Below are 20,570 nucleotides of genomic sequence, written 5' to 3'. Positions count from 1 at the left end.
TTGCCAGTTAAATGCCAACGACACACACATATAATGCAAAAGACAGATAACATTACTTCACATAACACATTTCCTAAAATGCCTCTGAACCTGCAAATTTGATCTGTTACTCTAAAAGGCAGAACATACAGCTATGATAAAAACAGGAGAAAGTTTAACCACAAAAATATTTTAAAAAGAGTTGGTTCATATCAACATCGTGTGTGTGGTGTTGTGGGAAGTGTGGAGAACGGACAGGGCTACCCACGCACTTTGGAACAGTGAGGAGGTTGCGCTAGTACCTGCGATGATATCAGGTACCAGGGCCTCATCTATGCTCTCTACCAGGGGGATGGGTGCCGGCTGAGGCAGGGAGTCATCCGAATCAGCCCCCAGCGAGGAGGAGGAAGCCCCAGCCTCCTCACCCACCCCCACCTCATCCATGATGTCCAGACATCCTGGAGACAGCAGCTCACCTGAGGAGCCGACAAAATTGAGACACAATTTTCTGTTGAATACATATACATACTATGTATAGAATGGGGTTCAACAGTCTAAGACCAATTTTACATTCAAGTGAAGTTAGTGTGTCTGTGTGTGTATCCACAGATGTTAAATCACTAAAAAACATTAAATTATGTAACACAATGTCAATGAAATCCATTGGAGGGTCAATGCACACCGTGCACACTCCCTGTTTGTTATATTAACATTTCAAAATGACATCATTAAGTAATTTGTACCATATGATGGTGTGATTGGTAAATCTAAATAAGTTTTAGATTATATCTCTAATGTTGTTGGTTCCAAGTTAATGTATTACTACGTTATGACGTAATTTTCTGACTTGATAGTGATGTTATGGTGACATCATTGTGCCATATGGTCATGAATGATTTTTGATCTATATAAGCTTTAGGTCAAGATACGGCGATATTTTCTAACCGTGGAAACATTTTCCCATCAATATGTTGAACTTAACACACCTGCCAGGATGTCCTGAAGCATGCACGTGAGGGAATATTGTGCCCATGCTCCCCCCCAGGAGATGTCCCCCCGGTTGAAATCTGTCCCAACAAGCAGGAGCAGCAGGCGCTCCAGCTGATGCTCAGACACAACCTCACACAGGTGGATTGTGGGTCTTGTGGCGTTGGCTATCCTAGCTAGGACCTGAGCGGGTAAGAAAATAATTTATTTATGATTATAGGTATCTACAGTATTTACAGATTCATGCATTTAACAAGCCCATGTAGAGGTGTCAGATGATTACCTTGCAGACAAAGAGCAGCAGGTCAGCGTGACAGGTGAAGTCCATTGAGAGGAGGAAGAGGGCCAGCTTCTGAACCACAGAGATGCAGCGTTCATGGGACAGTGTGAAGGGCAGAGGTTCGACTTCTGGGGCTTCTTTGGCTGTTGGGGACTCTGTGTCCAATGTGGAGCGGGGCCATTCAGCCGTCCGCCGCAGACGTATCAGGTCTTTAAAGTGCTGCAAGAAGGAGGGAGGATAAGAATCCATTGTTTATATAATATATTGACAAGTGATGGACTTCACGGGCAAACTGCATCAAGACTCACATAACTTCTTAACTTTATTACCTGACTGGTAAAATCCCACCATAACAGAGCAAAGCATTGACCAAAACTACAGTTTTTGAGAATCAAATGGAAGACTGTCTAGCATGATTGTCTATTTTAATATTAAAATACAGTCTGCGTGCACTTCACAGAACATAGCGGCAATGCTCTGTAAAACATACGCTGCCCCACAGTGACTCCGGAGGTGAGAACATGGTGGCACTGCAGACTGAGCTCTGTGCAGCAGTGTGTGATGAGCTGCTCACCTTAGATGTAGCTTGTTTGAGCTTGGCCTGTTCCACCAGCAGTTTGTACGAGGAGCCTTTGTTGCTCTGGATCTTCTCCTTCTCGATTTGCTCCACCAAAGCTTTCTGTTTTGCTTTCAATAGATTTAACTGCTACAATAAAAAGGGCATGATAAATAAAAGAACAGCAAAAGCCTTTCATAGACAACCCCTCTGCACTGCAGCAACAACGTGAGAGGGGCAAATGTCAAACAAACAGAAAATCAGAATAAACATTTTATAAACTTTTATACACATTTTCACATATTACTCTGTATATGGCTGTTATACTAAAAGTTTGATGGGTTGCCGGTGCTGGAATGAGACACATTTACCTGCTTGTGGTGGACAAGCTGCTTACGGATCTTGCGGGAGTAGAGTCTGTCGAGACTGCTGCCGCTTTTAGCCGACCTGCTGGAGTTCTGAGACTGGAGGCTGTTATTGATGAAGCTCCACTGAATACCTGAAGGTCAGACCAACAACAACACATCAGTTCACAGACACTGGAAAACACTACACTGTGTTGAAAAGTAAGAACTGAAATCATATGAAGTTTACTGCATCCAAGTCTTTCCATAGATATTAAAGTTAAGTGATTGATCAGTGATCAAGAGAAGAGGGCCACACAAAACTTCTGTTATTTTTCATACATTACATGTCGGCTATTTTAGAGGTCTGTCAAGCAATCAATACAACCTTCAGACGCAAGTTCACAATATTTTTAAATAAAAGCTCTATAATTCAGCTCGATATAAAGCATTGCAGCAACAAAGCAAACATCGTGCTTTTAGTTTGAAGACAAATTGCCAAAACAGGAAGTAATTCTTTGAATGTTGTTGCCATGATGAAGATATGCATCCGTCTGTGTCAGTCTGATATGGGGAAATAAAAATAATCATCAAAATGATCTGGCGGCCATTTTGATATTTACATAGCACGCAAAGTTCAGCACTGCACTTTCTTGGGCCAATACAGATGCCAAGTGCATAGCCGCTGAGATGAACAAGTCGTGAGATATGGAGACAGATATTTGTGGAATTAGTAGGTAGATTGAGAAGTTATTAGCCATTCTTGTAATCTTTTCAATACTTTAAATAAACTAAATCTTTTGAAGTGGAATAAAATCCTCCGAAACTCAATTCATTTACCTGTAAATGTTCTCTCCCGCTCTTTTCCACCAAGGTGCTTCTTTCCACCTGAGGCCTCGTCTTCTATACTGGCTACATAGTCCAACAGTCTTGAAACCAGCATCACCACCCAGCTGATCATCGGGATATCTAAAACACCTAGAAAACACACACACTTGTACTTCCTTTGTCCAATGAATAATCTGCCACATGAATCAATGTAAATGTGCACATATACAAAGACATATGACTCTGTCCTCGTAAGGTGTTACGTCTACCAGCTTTAGGTGTCTGACATACCACAGGGAGGGTTTGCTTACCTTCAGTCCTCCGCAGAGATGCCAGTTGTGGCTGCTGCAGGGGAGACAGCAGGTTGTCCAAGAGGTTCAAGAGGCCCTCCAACACACCGCTGTTACTCAGAGATCTTTGGCCAATGCAGGACAAGAGCATGAACACCCTGAGATGGAGAGAGATGGGAAAAACTGCAGTTAGTGCTGTATGTGCGTCAAGCTTCACATTGACATTGTAATTTCAGCATTTAAGGTGAAACCCAGCTGTGACAGAGATGTTGGGCTTCCAAAAAAACAACAGCTTGTGCCCTGGGTCAGAAAATACTGAGAGAGAGCTGCACTTTGATGCAATATTACTCTTCTGCAAACCTTTGTTTCTTCTTTTTATGGAGACAAACTACTTATTATGCTGCAACAGGCAACACTGAAGAGACAATTCTAGTAGGGAGTACTCCCTATTTAATGTGGATCTGAACGCAGCTTCAGTTTAACGCACAGCCAACCTGACTGTGGTCTTAAGACAACAGAGCCTCATGTCCAGTGCAAGCATACATCACCTTCTTTGAATCTCTTCTGCATGGATACACATTTGAAGCTGCAAGTAACAACAATAATACATAAGCGTACTTAAAGGATGTAATATATTGAATGGCTGTTGATGAAAATAACACCAAGTTTAAAAAAATTGGCGCTTAGCGATCAAGATGTTAAAATGCTACCAGAGACCTTTGGTGCATCTGACTCCCTCGTCCCTGTCCTATCTCTTCTACCACCACCTAATACAGTAGCCAATAAATAATAATGTTGAAACTAAGATGGAAATGATTGTCCCCTACCTGTCCTGGGGGAAGATGAGCAGTTGCTCAGAGTTGTAGAGCTCCTGCAGTACGTTTGAGAGGAACTGGCCCCACCAGCGCTCGCCTCCACAGAGCTGCACCAACAACAGGCCGGCGTGAAGGCGAATTTTGGGGGTTCCACTGATGCAAAGGTGCTTGAAGAGCTCCTCACAGGCCTGGGCATGAAAGGTACTCTGGAGCACCGAGGGCACAGAGTGGCCTGAAACATACAGACGTGAAAGAATGAATCGATGGTGTTATTCATGATGCTGTCCATGAAAAGGCAAGCAAACATTTCACGGGCCAGCAGAGCCAGCTATATCCTGCCTCCTACTAACCGTTGTTAGAGTGCAGCAGGCTCAGCAGTGTGTCCAGCAGATAGCGGATGATCGTCCTCAGCTGCTCTGTGGAGGAGTTATGAACCAGCTCCTGGGCCTCCACACCACCAGCTGTGGGGAGTGACTTGCGGCTGGCGCCCAGTGACACACGCAGTCGTTGGACAGCGTGGTGAGCCAGGTTGAGTTGCAGCTGCAGCTGGATGCAGTCCTGGTAGGCTGAGAAAACACGCTGGTCCTCCTCCACCACCTTGTCCGGTTTTCGTAAAAAGTACTGGGCGTTGTTAGCACTGTTGAGAGGCGGCAGGTCGATGTTCTGCAGGAGGGTCTCCAGTCGATGGCAGGCCAGATTGTACCTGGTAAACAAGAACAGGAGAGCGCATGGAAATTTAAGTCCCTTTTCTCACAGTTTTAATGTACATCATGTACATCATGTACATCATGTACATCACATTGACTAACAATGTTGGTTTTGATGTTTGGTTGGGATCAAAACATTATAGACAATGGCTTTAGTGAACTTACAAATGCATGTAAGTGCAGCTATAAGTAAAACATATTCAGAGTTCATACACTCATGGTGCTGTAGAATTTAGTATCCTAAGTAAAGATGCCTCATATGATGACATTTATTGTTTCACTATTCGAGTGAACAGATTTAGGGTCATTTAACACAACAAACTGGGGATGCAGCTGGAATGTGTGTTTAGTGCTGGAGTTGATGAATCCACATCTTACCTGCACTGGATGTCCTCCTGCAGCGCCACCATCATGGTCAAATGCTGATCTACATCTGGCTGACTAGCCGCCTCGCTCTCTCCCCGGAGAGGATCATGCATCAACTTAAGCTCGCTCTCCCAAGGCAGGATGTACGTGTGGCCGTAGTAGAAACCCAGTGGGATCTTTGCCCGCGCGTTGGTGCTGCCGTAGCGACCGATCACAGTGATCTGATGGTTAAAGAAAGCAAACAAGGATATATAATTATAGTAACTTAACAACAGAACAAAAGACTCACAACATTATGTCAACCATCTGTCTCACTGACCTTCATGAACCTGCAGACAGGGGGTGGCAGCAGGTCGTGTAGAATGAGAGAGTGTGTGCTGATGTCAGTGGCCACGACCAGCCTGCGGCCATCCACTTCCTCACCCAGCGTCCAGATGTCTATAGACAGCGAGGCCAGGTCGCCACAAGTTGGGATCAGGACGTCAGTCAGCAAGACCGGACGACCGAAGTCCAGTGTGACAAAGCGACGAGCTCCTGGGAGAAATGAGAGCAGACATTTTCTAAAATGTTCCATTTTAGAGAACTGATGCTATGGTGGTGTGAGGCCGGTATATAACAATGTGATTTCAAAGTAAAACATGATTAAAACTAGGTTGGTTTATATGAAATATTGCGACTTGACATACCAGAGTGCATCCGCTCTATGATGATGGACTGGTGTGGAGGAGGCTGCAAGAAGTGAGATGCCTGGGAAATGGCCAAAGCGAGACCACTGCCAATGGGGCTCTGCAGCAAAGAGAAAATCATGGTTATCATTCTAAAGAAGAAACTTGAAACATTTTTGCTGTTTATTGCCAAGAAAAACTTGGTGGTGAAATGGATGTATATGGCAGTTACTGACTTATTCTGGTACACTGTACACTATTCCTCCAGAGTTAGATAAGAGCTATCATTAAGTAACCAAGCTTCATGATGCATGTTACTAACCGGCTTGGCTTTCTGTGTGTTCTTGTGTGCAGCCAGGTTGACAGGCCCTGGGTCCATCATGGAGCCTGGGAACAGGTGAGCCAGCTCAGCACTGAAGGCTGCTGACACCGCCTCGTTGGGCGGCGTGAGAGGAGGGGTCATGAAGAGAGGTGTGGTTTTAGGTGTCGGGGGGATGACATCAGAGGGATGAATAAAGAAGCCTGGAGTGGAGGAGGGGTTGGAAGGCACAGAGTTGTGGATTGGTCCCACACCAGAGGCGGCAGCAGCGGCTGCAGAGGTGGTCTGATGCAGCTTGGCCTCCAGCTTGGCCTTCTGTTTTCAGCACAGACAAAGAGTTAGACACAATACACTGAAACAATGGGTAACTCAGTGCGTGGTTCTTGTGAGAAAAATGTCAACAATAAAAACAAAAGAGCTTTCTGCAGTGTAAAATGAATCTGTAACATCAACTCAGTCTTTCACCTGCTGCTGCAGCTTCAGCAGCTGCTGCTGTTTCTCTTGCAGGACTTGCAGCTGCTGCTCTGCCGACACCATGGCGTGCGACAGCGACTGGAGTGCCACTTGGGCAGCAGAGCTTAGAGCTGTCGATGCTTCACCGACTGTTCCAGTCGACAGGCCGCCCACTGCCGGGGTCACGCCGAACGTACTCACTGGGGGTTAAGAGTTACAGGTTCAATGACCAGGTCATACAGTGAAACTTGAGCCAAAAATGACCTCAATGAAAGATGTTTACCAGTAAACATGCTTGCGTCATCTCGTTCCACACGTGTGCCATCACTGGTGGAAATACAAGTAAAGTGCAAAGGCTCCACCTCCAGGAGTCCTGTTAACGCTGTGAAGCTGCCCTCTGCTGCTGCACAGCTGCTCACTTTCCCATTTCCTGCAAGACACAGAAACAAACATTCACATAAACATCTGAGTGTCTCATTTAAAGCTACAGAATGGAGCTTCTGTCGAATTAGATTTTTGCACTGTTCTATCGTCCTCACTCTCACTCACTGTATCATCAGCAGCAGTGTATCAGTGTGGTTTCTTTATTAATGACATCACTGCTGTGGCCACCAAATAATCTCTCTTTACCTCCACCTCACTAACAAACACCTCGATGTCAGTGTCAGAAGGTTTTGCTTCCTCTTCTCATTGTTTGACGCCATGATTCACCGTGGAAGCCCATTGGTCAGCAGGATAATTTAATATTCATAGATGCCTTGCATTGACCATTTATGGTTGAATGTGGGCGTGTACAGGGCGGACTTTGAGGCAGATCTACGAACATTTCTAGGTGGACTGTGATTTATAAAGTGAACATTGCGTTCAAGTGTGCATGCGCACGGTTTTATAAATCCAATAATTTTTTGGCGTACGCCATTTTTCAAGCTTTCGTGCGCATGTACACTTTTAGTATGAATCCTACGCACCGTTTTATAAATGAGGCCCCAGATCAGTGCATCTAACCTTATCTGCTGTGAAAGATGTGCATAACATGGCCAATTCTAGACTTGGACTGGACAATATAAAGGTTATAGAAAGTACACCCGTATGAATTTGACCAAGAGTTGAATTCTGACTATACAGTGCTCATCAGTAGAGCCCTCACAGATCTAAAGTGTCATTAATATACCAGTGGGAGGGAGTAAAGAGCTAAATCATGCTGAGTTGCCACAATATGTGATGTAGATAGCATGCCAGCGAGGTGGAATGAAGATACAACCACTTAAAACTTTTGGTCTAAAAAAAAAGGTCAAGTAAAAACATTAACTAGATTGCCAAAGTACTGCATATTAATTAACAGTCAGATTAATCCCACGTTAACAAACCTGGAAGTTTAGAAGAGTAGTAATTGAGGAATTGTTTCATTTGTGTCTTTTATTCATATATTTTACACAGTGATTTGGTATTTGAAAAGTACCAACCATTTGAAGTATGTGGCAACAATGGTTGAATCTTCAATCTGGGTCTTGTCTGGGAACAGACTTTTTAAAAATTCAGTCTCGCTTTTCTTTATTTCTTCTGCCCTTTCCCTTCCTCCTCTCTTTTCTATTTTTATCTCTCCCTCCCTGAGTTCTTTCTTTCGTCCCTAATCCATGTTACCCTGATCTATGGAGGGGAACAAACACTTAATAATTTCACGATTGAGTATAGGCTGGATATTTTTCAGTGACCATTGCCTTGTTTTCAGTGCTTCATTCAATAACATAACAGCCTAAATGCATCTGTGTAAACGAGACTCAGGCTAACTTTGTTATGAGAAAGGAGTCTCTCCCGGGATGTGAGAGAAGAAGCAGAATGTTCCTACAGCCATAGAAGAGTGTGTGTGTGCCATTAGCAGCAGTCACGTTACTTCAGTGAGGAATTAAGTGTGTAGATGAGCTCAGGTTGCAGTACAATAGTGACTGAAAGACACAAGTCGGGATAAGAACTGACTTAACCCAGCCTGGACATCAGAGATGGAGGAGAGAGATTTGTTGTTCAGTTACAATAAACATAAAGTTATATAATATTTAGCATTAGATCCTTCACACTCAGTGACTGTCTGATGCATCTTCACTCCAGAGTGCGCATGTTTGAAAAAACTCAAATAAAATGCCTGTAGCATTTTGTCACTAACTGGATACCTGAAAGGATGTCAGAGAGGTCGATCTCATCTGATTGGACGCCGATGCTGCTGTTGAAGGCATTCTTACAGGAGGAACCACTGACCTCCAGGTCAAAGAGCACCGGGTCAAAAGGAGAGCTGTACAAGCCATACCTGGGGGGATATAGAGAGTGGGGTGAGAGGAGAGGCTTGTAATTGGGAAAATTGCCTTATTAGGAGAACATGCATGTCACTCAGGACGAGAATCATTGAATAGGTACCTTGTCTGCAGCAGTGCCTCCAGTGGAGTGAGGCGGTCCTGCAGCTGTCGAGAGATGGCAGTGAGCAGAGAGGCGCAGGTAGTGCTGCAGCCGGCCAGGTCCTCCTCCTTTACATAGTTCAGTAACACAAAGTACCAGAACACTGAGCCTGAAAGCAGACAGGAGGGACAGGTCAGAACATTTAAACTGAAGCCATGGAGGAGAAACAGGGGATAGGAGCTGTGGGTCATTCTGTATTGCTGTTTAGTTACTTACCACCTGTTGCTGCTGCAGGCAGGTAAGGCATATTATCAAGCAGAGACTTTAGAAGACTCACACCAAAGCCTTGTTGACCTGGGTCTCCTTTCCCATTGCTACAGCAAGAAATAAAACAACATTTTCAATATTATCTCCACATAAAGCCAAACGTTATCAAGAAACTGCTTCAACAGATAGGCTTGCTCCATTACAGGAACTTAACTACCCAGACATTAAGGTATAACCACTGAAGTGCAAAACATTTTCACTAGTGTCACCATATGGTCTCTTCTTTTCAGAGGTTTACTGTATAATTTAAATGGAAAATAACCTTTCAGTTTCTTTGAGATTCAGGTTATGGGAGTTCCTGGAGTTGGTAAAGACCTAAAAACAACAATGTTACTTGCCTTATACAAAGGGCAAGAAAGCGAGCACATTTGTGGGCTATGCTCCGGCCAGCCTCGAAGAAACACACCCGTACAATATCCGTTAGCCGTGTCCGGGTTTTTGCCAGAAGCCCCTCCTTTCCCTCTCTTAAGCTAAAAAGAAGAAACAAGACATATTACTTGTCTAAGTACAAAGTCAAAGTCACATAGATATCCTGGATGATACTGGCTTACTTGCTATGTGCTCCATCTAAAGTCCTACCTGCAAGGTCCGTTGGTGAAAACCCCAGCCAGCCAGCACAGGATGTCCAGGATGAGGCTTTGAGCATGCTCAGTGGCCGGGCTGCCCTCTGACCGCAGACACAGCGCATCCAGCAGCTTCTCATGGAAGTCTGGGAACTGCAGCATGGCACAGCGTTGGACCCTGAAAAGCACAGAACAACAAAGAAGGTCAAGTCTAAAGTTAACAGCTGCAGTGTGTGCAGCAAAGACTACAAAACCTGATGTCGCGTGATCTGACCTCTCTTTTGGTATTGACGTCTTTTTGAACCTTCTGATTGTAACTGAAACTTCTTGCAGTAGGTCACAGCCTCGAAGGTTTTCTACTTTCTTAGAAGGTGTTTGTGTCTCCGTCTTCACTGCAGAAACCTTGTCCTACACACACACCGAAAACAAACAGATTAACAAACATGATTATGTCTCCATAGTGTCACTGTAACTTATTCAGTTCCGATTCAGTTTACACACCTAGTTTTCCACCATTCTGAGCCATTAAACTAAAAATAAGGTGGTTCACAGATGTGTGAACCGTGACACTATCAGTGGGCATGTCATATTGTTCAGGTAGTATGTCATCAGGTTGATGACACATCCTTAAATACAATGGTCCTTAGTTACAGGCTGAAAACTGGTGGAAATGTGTGGTGGTTTACCACCAAGGTTTAAAGAGCCTGGAACAACCACTAAAGCCGGTGGGCTTTCATAATATATTTGCATCTCAATTAATAGGACATTACTACATTGCCAGCTAAAGTGGGCAATCTTTATTTTATGAAAGGTTTGTGTATTTTGAGTGTTGGTCTACTTAAATGTGATCCATTTGTAGCATCTACTGGCATATTATGTAGAGGATTGGCTCTGGACTTGAATAAAGTATGTTGGGCAGAAGTTAGCTGTCTAACCTAGTGAGTTGTTTTACTGTATTGAGACACAGTCCTCTACACCTAAGACTAAGGCCAACAAATTTACAGAAAAACCCAAATGATTAATCATACAAACTGTCATTTTGTGACTTATTTGTCCTTTTATCCTAAAAAAAGGTGGATAAAATATATGAAAGTTAAAATTCTTATACTGTTAGCAACTTTTTTTCAAATAATCTGCTGATAACTTCAAAAGAGTAAATATGACAAAAAACCAAATGTATTACTCAGACTAACTAGAATTTTTAAGAAACCACAAACAAGAACAGTCTGGACTGTTACTGCCTTGCAGGGCTGTCGACGTTCCTCGGACGACCACGGGCGCAGCCCAGACGACAGACGTTGCATTGTAAGCCATTAGTGACTTGAATTTGATTCTGGCAGCCATGGGTAGCCAAACAGGCCACCTCATTCTGGACCACATATTACACCAAGTTGGCACAGTTTTACCTCTGAAAAATTTGATCTGTTTCCTGATTGAGAAAAAATATTCTAACAAAACTCAAGACTGAATTTGTACCTTGGAGGCCTGAGCCCGTTGCAGCAGTGTGGACAGTGAGTGCGCTTTAGTGCCCTGGGGTTTGGCACTGGGCATTCTAACCAAAGGCCGGGGACTCTCTTCCATGCCCTTGTCACTCACTGCTTTAATGTGAACCAGGAAGGAGCGGTACTTTCCTCCTGCCATGCCTACAATGCAGGGACGAAAAGGACAAGTGAGAAACATTGATGCACTTACAATTCCATGGATGATTGTTAACACTATTTAGTAGAAAGCTGTGGTCAGGTCAGCGTCAGACTGTGACTTCTCACAAACATATAGATAGGACTGTTATTACCTTTGACCAGTTTGGGGCTGGTGAGGCTGAGCATGCCTGCATGGCCAGAGAGGTCCAGGCCACTAGCCAACCACACTGGACCACACAGGATATCCTCCTTATGGTCCTCTAGGAATGGACACAACATGGACCCTACGACAAACATACAAAGCTCTACTTTACACATAGGACATAATACACACATTTAACTGTGTTGGGAACCTTCTGCCCTCTTAAAGATGGAGCAGGAAATGTGAGACATCAAGGTTGAATATTAGAAAATGTTAATGACAAGTGGGCAGTCCTTGTCTGTTAATTGAACACAGCTAATGAAAAACCAGTGACCATGAATAAGAATGCACAATAACAAATTGATTGTTAGGGAGAATCAAATCCAGCTGTGTTCTCCTTTATGTATGCAGAAATTCATGATTTGCAGCACCAAAAAATAAACTGCTGATTCAAATATAGTCTTTATACTAGGGTCAGCATTTTACATCATGTGACCCACTAAACACTGGGCTGTTTGTTTCGCTGGAGGATCTGAAAAAAAAAAATCTGTTGAAAAAGATGAACCTGGCTAATTATTTGCTGTAAGGCAGGACAGTGTCATACTGCTGGTTTGCTGCAGCCAATCAATACCATGCTAACTCGCATCCCTCATTGTTTATTTGTCACATGAGCAGTGAATATCTGCCACACACTGACATCTGATCAGACTTGAAATTACGTAACACAACTTCACAAAGAAACATGTATAGAAAGACATTTTTAGTAAATGTGATTAATTTTGACATAGTTTCTTAAATAATGATAAAGGCAGTGGTGGTTAAACAACACTTGATATATTTGGTTGGGTAACAGCTATTTGCTGGACAAATTGAGGGGTTGATAACTGTCTTTCAGAAAAAGTAAAAAAACTGTAATACTCAAATAAAACAGATGTAAAACTAAACAGACTAATTGTTAACCTGATGTCTCCTCTATGTCCATGAACTGGATGTCCTCTGTGAAGTCATGCAGCACAGGCTGGCCATTCTTCTCCCCATTGGCATGGAGGACACTAGAGAGGGGAAAGGAGATCTGTCTGTCCACCGCTGTCTCTGTTAAAGACATGAAAGTAACAGTTAAACACAGGCAATTCTACCTGTGAAGAAAAAATCCGCAAGAAGCTGTATCATCAACATCTCAGTTCAGTTGAGCTACTTGCGGAAAGAGAAAATACATCTTTTGATACCATATCACTAAAAGTCCATGCATATGCTTGTTCAAAACACTGTTATTGAAGAGAACAATCTACCATCTCAGATTAATGTTTGAATAAAAATTCTCACCGCTGACTTTACCCAGCCCAGGAGCCTTGTTCTTCAGTAAAGTGATCTGGATCTGAGGAATGTTGACTATGTTGGCATTCAGGACAAATTTGAAGTCCACGTGGCCCACCATGCAGGCTTTCGGCAGCACAAGCTCAAACACATGCTCGTCCCAGCTGGAGCTGCAGAGAGAATATGGGTCACCAACTGCTTAAATGTTCAAATAAAGGTCCCCTCCCTTCCCACAAAAGTAAGACGACTGTCAATGTAGATTTTACTACTGGTATTTGCTGTTTGGATATGGATGTAAAGACAATTGCCACTGCATTTCTGTGATGCCAAAGAAAATACATATTGATAATTCCACAAGTCTATGGTAACAGTGGGGCCCAAAAGTGGTACCAGACGTTCGGACCCCACTCTGTACACGGTGTCTTTGCTCAATGATTTCTTAGCAGATTAATGGACATTTAGTCACTGAGGTACACTGAGCGTAAAGCTGAGCATACACTGTGCGACTTGAGAAATGTTGTTAAATTCAACCTCATGTACGCATAATTCCTCCAGACCAGCTACGGAACTGTGTTTTTGTCAAAGATAATTTGAGGTATTGGTACCCGTAAGATGATATATCAGTGGTTTAAAGTCGAAAAAACTGCTGCAATGTGTATTTCCATGTCCTCTCTTCTGCCTCTCTCTGGAGCTGCAGACAGAACAGGCTGTTTTCACCTGCCTCTTGAGCCCCTCCTCTGATTGGCTGACTGCACTTTGAGTAACACGCGACCAGGCCTATCACGGGTCTCATTCTGGCGCGGTCCTGAAGTGGCGGTGTGATAATGATTCAGCGGTGAAAACCCGCTAAAACTATGAACGTAGCTGAAATCATGATAATGTTCTGTCACTGCATCGACACAGTCATTCACCTCTGTACAGGAGCCCAACATTAACACATGTGGTGCTGCTGCTCCTCGGCTCTGTGCGCGTCAACCTAACCTGATGTTGGTGTAACTCAATTCCATCCACATGATTGGTAGCGGCCCGGCTCTATGCTCATTCTTATTGGCTGTTCGTGTTGTCCATCAAAACATGGACGGGATGAGGAAAAGCTGTATCGCGATAATTATCGATATGTTTTTTTCGCCCAGCCCTAAAAGAAAGCAAACTATGTTTGAGGCTACTAGTACAATGAACGTAGAAATCCAGGATGAGTCGACGTGTGAAAAAAGCAGGGGATTCCCGCTGGATGCACCGCAAGTGAGTGAGGGGGTTGATGATGCTTCGCACGCAAAAAACACGCAAAAAATAAAATAAAATAAAGAAAACTAATATTTCGTCACTTCCTGACTCTGTCTGCTCCACCTCTCGTGAGGATTTGATGCAGTTGTGAACATGTCCGTGCAGATAACCTCCCGCTGTTTTGTGCATGTGTGAAAGGAAAACTGGGTATAGTCAGTAGCCAGGAGGTCATGTCTGAAAACAGCTTTACTCTGCACCCCTCCGGACAAACAGGCCTCTGAAGTAAAGAATTGTAAGACACTAGCCCTTAGATAACTTTCCATTGTTTGTCAATCATCTATCCAGATAATTTAGTGTTACAGATACCTGTCACTCTGAAGCTTCCAGGTGCGAGTGTGCTGGGCTGCATCTCCATGGTGCTGCTGGTGAAGGTGCTGCGGGTGGCGTCGCTGCTGCTGCTCCTGCTGCACCTCCACCCAACATGGCGGCACTGTGGCTGAGAAGCGGGGGGTCAATGTCTCAAAGCGTGTCAGCTCCACCAATGACATCAGGCTCTCCGTGGTCAGCGGTTGGTCCACCAGGAGGTCCACTCCTGCACACAAAGATCAGTGGCTCATCAGATTCAACGTCACAACAGTATCACAGAGAGGCCAACAAAGTAATGAGTGAGTGTCTTGTGTCGGTTCTACCTGTGATCCCTGGGCTAGATGGGTTGGAGGAGGGCTTGGCCCCCTCAAGCAGCATTTCAGCCCCTTTAGAAAGGGGGCCATCAATAAACATGTCTCCATCATCTACATCGTCACACACGCCTCCAATTTGAAGGAAATGAAGTTCTCCACCTTCAAAGGAGAGCAGAAACAAAATGAACACCAACAGATAATTTACCTGGAGGCACTGAAGCACTACAACATGGGATACAGTGTTACATGCACTTTGCACACCGCAGGAAGGATAACTTCGTCATTTCCTGTGTCCGTCACGCAACGACGAACCACGCCCACTAATGAAGCATTATGGTCCACACTAAGTTCAGACCACATGGTAAACATTTTATGTAAATCGAATTAAAGTTGTAAAACAAGGCTTACCTCATTTTGACAGTAGGTGGTGCTATCACTATCACTACATACAGACTAACAGATCTGTTCAGGTCAAAAACACTCTTGTTTCTGTCCAGATCATATAAATCTTGCTGGAGTGACGTTCACTCCAGCATAACGAGTGTGTGCGTGTGAGAGAGAGCGAGAGAGAGAGCACGAGAGACAGCCTGCCTACTGCCCATCACCTGAAGTTCTTAATGTTAACTTTATAACTACAGCCTATGAGAGGTTTCTGGTATGACTAATGTATTACCTTGTTTAAAGAAGTCCTAGGTACTCCAAAAAATACCAGTACTATACAGTATGAAGCCATGCATCGCACACGCACGCACACGAGATATGTCATGGTTCTGTCCTCTGGAATCACTACACAAAACCGGGGACGTTTGGTCTCAGTTTAAGAATCGTAACGGCCTACATATAAATAGAAAATATCCTAACATTTGTCAGCGAAAAGGCCTCACTATTCCTGAACACCTGAGAGGTAACAGAACACACAACAGGAAATACAATCAAACAAAAAAATATGGATGAAAACAAAATTCAGGATGAGTTAAACCCGACCTTGTCATCCCGGTAGTCAACAGTGTTGTTCTCTATAGGGAAACAGGTCCAGAAATAACCCACTCACCTTTAGTGCAGGCACAAAGGCGATCGGTCCCAGAGCAATAGGTAACTGAAACAAAGGGGTCTGTCTCCTCAACTGACCCCTCCTTCTTAGGCGGCTCCACCTTGGCCAGGACCTCTAACGTGGACAGGTCCAGAATCATAATGTATCCCGCCCTTGTGGTCACCACCAGGTGTCCCAGGCCTGTCACCTCTAACCTCTTGCAGTCTTTGGGACTGGAGGCAGAGGTGGAGGGACTAGTGACAGTAGCGCTGCTGCTGGTTGTGGCTGCTCCACATGCAGTCCCAGTTCCAGAGCCAGCAGAACCTGCCGGGGCCTTCCCAAACCCAGACAAGCCTTTTTTTGGAGCAGAGGGAAGAGCCTCCTCAGGAGCTTCTTCGCTGTCATCCTCCCTGCCATCCAGCAAATCTGGAGGTAGCAATATATGAGAGGTGATTGCATCACAAGGGTCCCAGATCTGCTGCACCTTCACAGGTTCATCATCCAAAGTGACAATACGGGTAGAGTAGTTGAGCTTGTAGAGTGCAAGGTAGCCCCCTCCGCTTCCACTACTCGAGGACCTCTGCTGCTGCTGATCACCCGGGGGCAGAATGAGGGGTGTCTGAGGTGGGGAGTCTCCTGGGTGGTGGCCTTCCACCCCATTGGCCACTGGGTGTAGGGGATCTCCTTTGCGCTGACTGCAAAGGGCAGAATGCAGGCGGTTGAGATTGTTGAGGGCCTCAACTTGATTTGTGGCGCTAAGAGATTCAGCGCCACATGGCTGCAGGCCGACTAGAAGGTGCACACCATCCCAGCAGGGTGTTATTGAGTCCACATAAAGATTCTCATCTTCCAGCTGTTTGGGCAGCCTCAAGCACTGCACCAGCGCTCCGGGTCGAGGTGGGGCAGAGACACTCGCCGCAGCCAGTGTGCTCCATTTGTCCACGTGACCATCTAACCCTGCCAGATTATTTGCTGCATCAGCAAACTGCTGAATGTAGGTGATTGGGGGATCCTGAAGAAGAAGCTGCTCGTGTGTGTCAAACTCCATTTCTATGATCTGTGGCACAGTGAAGCCATCCTCGTGCAGCCCCTTGCTCATAAGGTTGTTCATTTGGGCGAACACCTGCCCTGAGGATTTGTCATCCACCTCTCTGATACTGTACAGCAGCAGCACGGGTATAGTCCTGTGCACAGCCTGCAGAGAAGAGGGGCTTGGAGGATGAGAACCTGCTAGATTAGAGAGGCCCTGCTGCTGGGCTGCAGTCTGGGGATTGCAGATCTCTATTTCCATGGGACCTTGGTCCTGTACAGGCCCAGAGTGAAAGGGCTCAGGGCCCTGAGTTCTTAGTTCTGTGGTCCTGCGTGTTGTTGATGGGGCTGTGGGTTGGGGCCCAGCCATTGGGGTGCTGGATGCTGAGCGATAGCTGAGCAGACCTCCGGCCAGTAGGCAAGGGAGGGGAATGTTGTGGTGGTCGGGGGCCTTATCTTTTGCTTTGGCCTGGCTGTGGGCCTTGACTTGGTTTAATGAGGGGTTGGCACCCAGCTCCTCCAGGTCCTTGACCGTGTCCTCCAGCACACTGGCAACCACCTCCCACTGGAGCTTCTCCGGCTGCTGGAGCACACTCAGCGCTGTCACTCCTAGGCTAACATCCATGCTCTCCCACTGAGACTGCTGACCTGAAACAGAAAAAAGGAAAGAGCTGAGATTTTTCCTTTTCACACCACAGTATGAGTGATGGAAAATACAATTCTAATAAGCAAACTAAATCCATTAATACAAATATGGATCATTAACAAGTTAATAACAAGGGCACCACCAAGCATTAGATTACACAAAATTTAAATTCAAGTACCTGTTATTGACTCTGATCGGGAATGCTCATCACTATCTGAATCCTCCAACTGGTCGTCACTAGAAGAGAAGATGTGGTTAAGAAAACATGACACAACCCAAATTTAAGAACTGTGATGAAACAAAGTACTCTCTTTGCAGTTGTCCAAACTGTTTCTTGCCGTTAGCGTGTGATTAAAGAGCATTCGATTCGAGGGCATGATCATAAAATTGAGGATCTATTTATTAACTCTTTAACTCTGTAGGTAAATAGAAATGATATCTCATCACTATGAATTTTTTTTTGAATGAACTGTAACTGGTTTCCTGCCGTTTTAGTTTCTTGCTTTTTTTCTTGATTTAATCACTATGTTCTGAACAACTGTGAACTACTTCATAAAAGAAGAGATATTCCAGATACAGAGGACTTCTCTTGCTGAAGTGACACATGAGAGTGACAGTTCATTAAATCAGTGAGTTAGAGCTGATAGATCAGTGAGTAGCAAACGTTTCATCTACAATCCCATTTTATTTATTTTAAATATAAATTCATACTCCAAACATCTTATTTTTCAGTATCAGTATTTTTATGTGAAACAAAAATAAAATGTTTGCATATTAAGCTGTAGAAATATTGTCCCAAGATTCTATAAATATAAAAGTACCATGACGTTTTTAGAAAACTGGCAGACTTGGTACCGAAGTAACGGTTTTTCGTGACATCCCTATAACTATTACTATTACTCCATTTGGGGGGATTTTCCATCATAACAATTGCACAAGTTGTTGATGTGTGTATAGTGAATGTGGGTGCCTCACCTATCTCCCTCCAGTTTTGGCAGGTCAGAGCAGGAGGAGGTCTCCTCTAGCCAGGCCAGAGTTGGTCTCCGAGACTCTGTCAGCGTCTGCTGGCTTTGCTCGCCTCCACACAGGATCAGCTGCCTCAGAATGGCAGGGTCGTACGGGTTGATGTCAAACTTCAAATGCACCTGTTCATCACACAATCACACACTCGTTAATATGGGGTCATTCCTAACATTTAATGTCTGACACCTTCATGTCTGGATGCAAAGAAAAAGACAGATGATCTTTTCTTATGTGTTCACAGTTTAATGATCTGACCTTCATCATTTTGGAGACATCCCAGATGCACATCTTGCCCCTCTTGGTAGCAGCAGCCAGGAACTGTGGGCAGCTGCCAAAGCCGTAACAGGCGATCTTGTCAGAACTGTCGTGGCCGTTGGGAAAGTGGGCGGGGCTGGTTGCCAGTGTCACTGACAGTGGGACGTTCTGTGTGTGCTCGCCCTTTACAAACGGACAATTGGGAGAATGTCGCTCGTGTTCCGACCTGGATTTAGTGGAGAAATGTTGAGTTACAGATATGTGTGGACCAACATACAACAGGCAGTAGCTTTGCATTTGCTCTAGCAGCTAAATAAATGCATACTGTAGTTAATGACGTGCACTCACCATGGCTCATCTGTAGGTTCCCAACAGACCAGACACACACTACAGGTGAAACACATGGCTCTGTCGTCCCCTGTTGAGGCAGGCTGCGGAGAGACAACAGGATCATTAGAGCTTCTTAATACTTACAAAGCAACAGTGGCTTCAGTTGAAATTCAGAGCAATTCAATCTCTATACTTTAAAGTTGGAGATTTACCAAAAAAAGAAATAGCCAATTTTACAAATCAGTCCACACTCAATAACCCACAATGATAAGGTAAAACTAGTTTTTAGAAGTTTTTTTTTTATATTTAAAAATAAAAACCAACAGTCAAATTCTAGACATAAAATCCATAGAACATGTATGGAGAGACTTGAAGATGGCAACTTACAGGTACTTATCCAAAAGGATCTGAGAGGAGGAATGTGATTAACTGCTTGTAATGTGTAATGTAAATGTGCTTCTACTGTACTGAATTGAGGCTGATTGTTAAAAAAACATTAGCAAACATTGTGAAAAACATGTTTAACTTGGTCATTATGGGTTATTTGGTTCCAAAATGACAAATATCAATTCAAACTAAATCTACAAAATAATGAGTAAAAAAGATGAAGAGGTCTGAATATTTCTGAACCCACTGTCATGTGTCAGCCACTGTGGGGAAGTCAGTTAGATTAACAGGTGTAAAAATAGAACTAAAGTTATTTAGTTTTATAAAGGAATTTAATTAAACATGTATTCAGCATATGTCATAATTCTTAAGGTACAGCCCAAAACGTTTTGTGAGCTCACAATGACCTTGACCTTAAAACATTAAATACTAATTAGTTTTCCCTTGAATGTTTGTGCCAAATATGAAATTTTCCTCAAGGTGTTCCTGAGAGACATTGTTTACAGGATTGGTATGGACAGACAGAGGGATGGACAGAAAGAACTTCTGAAAACATATAACCTCTTTGTGTATGATAACCGTTGTTGCCAACGGCAACATTATTGTTCGTTTGCACTGCTACTGATGACTCACTTACTATAAGAACACAGGTTTGAACAGGAATAGTCGCCGTGGTTACATTCTGTTAAATATTACCATTTCTTCCACTGACTGAATAATCTTTCAGCAACACCAATATTCTTCTGTGGAGGCCTATAGCCTCTAACTGCATGCACGTATTGTGAATGTGTATGAGCCTACAGACTATGTTGCTCCCGTGAGCTGAGCTGAGTTGTCTCTTCACCCACCTGGTGGTAAAAACCTGCTTGAGCCATTGGGTCGGGCTGAGCCCACCTGTAGCCAGCATGTGGCCACGATGTAAACGTCTCCCTCCTGTTGGCCTCACTGTACATCAGGGATCTGCAGAGAGTAAAACAGTTAAGAACGATGCCCAGTTTCCTGTGTG

General features: G+C 44.2%; 1 protein-coding gene across 12 annotated transcripts in view; it reads right to left on the bottom strand.

Moving 5' to 3' along the window:
* birc6 (baculoviral IAP repeat containing 6) overlaps positions 1-20,570 on the bottom strand; it is a 105,772-nt gene that overhangs the window by 72,535 nt on the left and 12,667 nt on the right. For 5 of the 12 annotated variants that reach the window (XM_034608281.1, XM_034608288.1, XM_034608291.1 and 2 more), the window contains exons 5-37: positions 20,413-20,524; positions 19,196-19,278; positions 18,848-19,073; positions 18,545-18,714; positions 17,748-17,806; positions 15,916-17,571; positions 14,874-15,023; positions 14,551-14,776; positions 12,970-13,130; positions 12,607-12,738; positions 11,657-11,788; positions 11,341-11,507; positions 10,139-10,272; positions 9,881-10,042; positions 9,640-9,771; positions 9,251-9,348; positions 8,996-9,143; positions 8,755-8,888; positions 6,873-7,019; positions 6,602-6,789; positions 6,140-6,451; positions 5,839-5,938; positions 5,472-5,686; positions 5,165-5,373; positions 4,430-4,782; positions 4,092-4,311; positions 3,286-3,422; positions 2,987-3,124; positions 2,174-2,301; positions 1,821-1,952; positions 1,250-1,465; positions 966-1,149; positions 252-455 (exon numbers count right to left, since the gene is read on the bottom strand). In XM_034608281.1, the coding sequence (XP_034464172.1) occupies positions 252-455; positions 966-1,149; positions 1,250-1,465; positions 1,821-1,952; positions 2,174-2,301; positions 2,987-3,124; positions 3,286-3,422; positions 4,092-4,311; positions 4,430-4,782; positions 5,165-5,373; positions 5,472-5,686; positions 5,839-5,938; positions 6,140-6,451; positions 6,602-6,789; positions 6,873-7,019; positions 8,755-8,888; positions 8,996-9,143; positions 9,251-9,348; positions 9,640-9,771; positions 9,881-10,042; positions 10,139-10,272; positions 11,341-11,507; positions 11,657-11,788; positions 12,607-12,738; positions 12,970-13,130; positions 14,551-14,776; positions 14,874-15,023; positions 15,916-17,571; positions 17,748-17,806; positions 18,545-18,714; positions 18,848-19,073; positions 19,196-19,278; positions 20,413-20,524 (6,965 nt within the window). Of the gene's footprint in view, positions 1-251; positions 456-965; positions 1,150-1,249; positions 1,466-1,820; positions 1,953-2,173; positions 2,302-2,986; positions 3,125-3,285; positions 3,423-4,091; positions 4,312-4,429; positions 4,783-5,164; positions 5,374-5,471; positions 5,687-5,838; positions 5,939-6,139; positions 6,452-6,601; positions 6,790-6,872; positions 7,020-8,754; positions 8,889-8,995; positions 9,144-9,250; positions 9,349-9,639; positions 9,772-9,880; positions 10,043-10,138; positions 10,273-11,340; positions 11,508-11,656; positions 11,789-12,606; positions 12,739-12,969; positions 13,131-14,550; positions 14,777-14,873; positions 15,024-15,915; positions 17,575-17,738; positions 17,807-18,544; positions 18,715-18,847; positions 19,074-19,195; positions 19,279-20,412; positions 20,525-20,570 lie in introns of those variants that run through there. The other 7 variants (XM_034608286.1, XM_034608287.1, XM_034608290.1 and 4 more) reach the window with 5 other exon arrangements.

The sequence above is a fragment of the Hippoglossus hippoglossus genome, chromosome 15 (assembly GCF_009819705.1).
Source record: "Hippoglossus hippoglossus isolate fHipHip1 chromosome 15, fHipHip1.pri, whole genome shotgun sequence".
Lineage (NCBI taxonomy): Eukaryota > Metazoa > Chordata > Actinopteri > Pleuronectiformes > Pleuronectidae > Hippoglossus > Hippoglossus hippoglossus.
The sequence above is the reverse complement of the archived record's forward strand: the minus strand, read 5'-3'. Positions and strand labels throughout refer to the sequence as shown.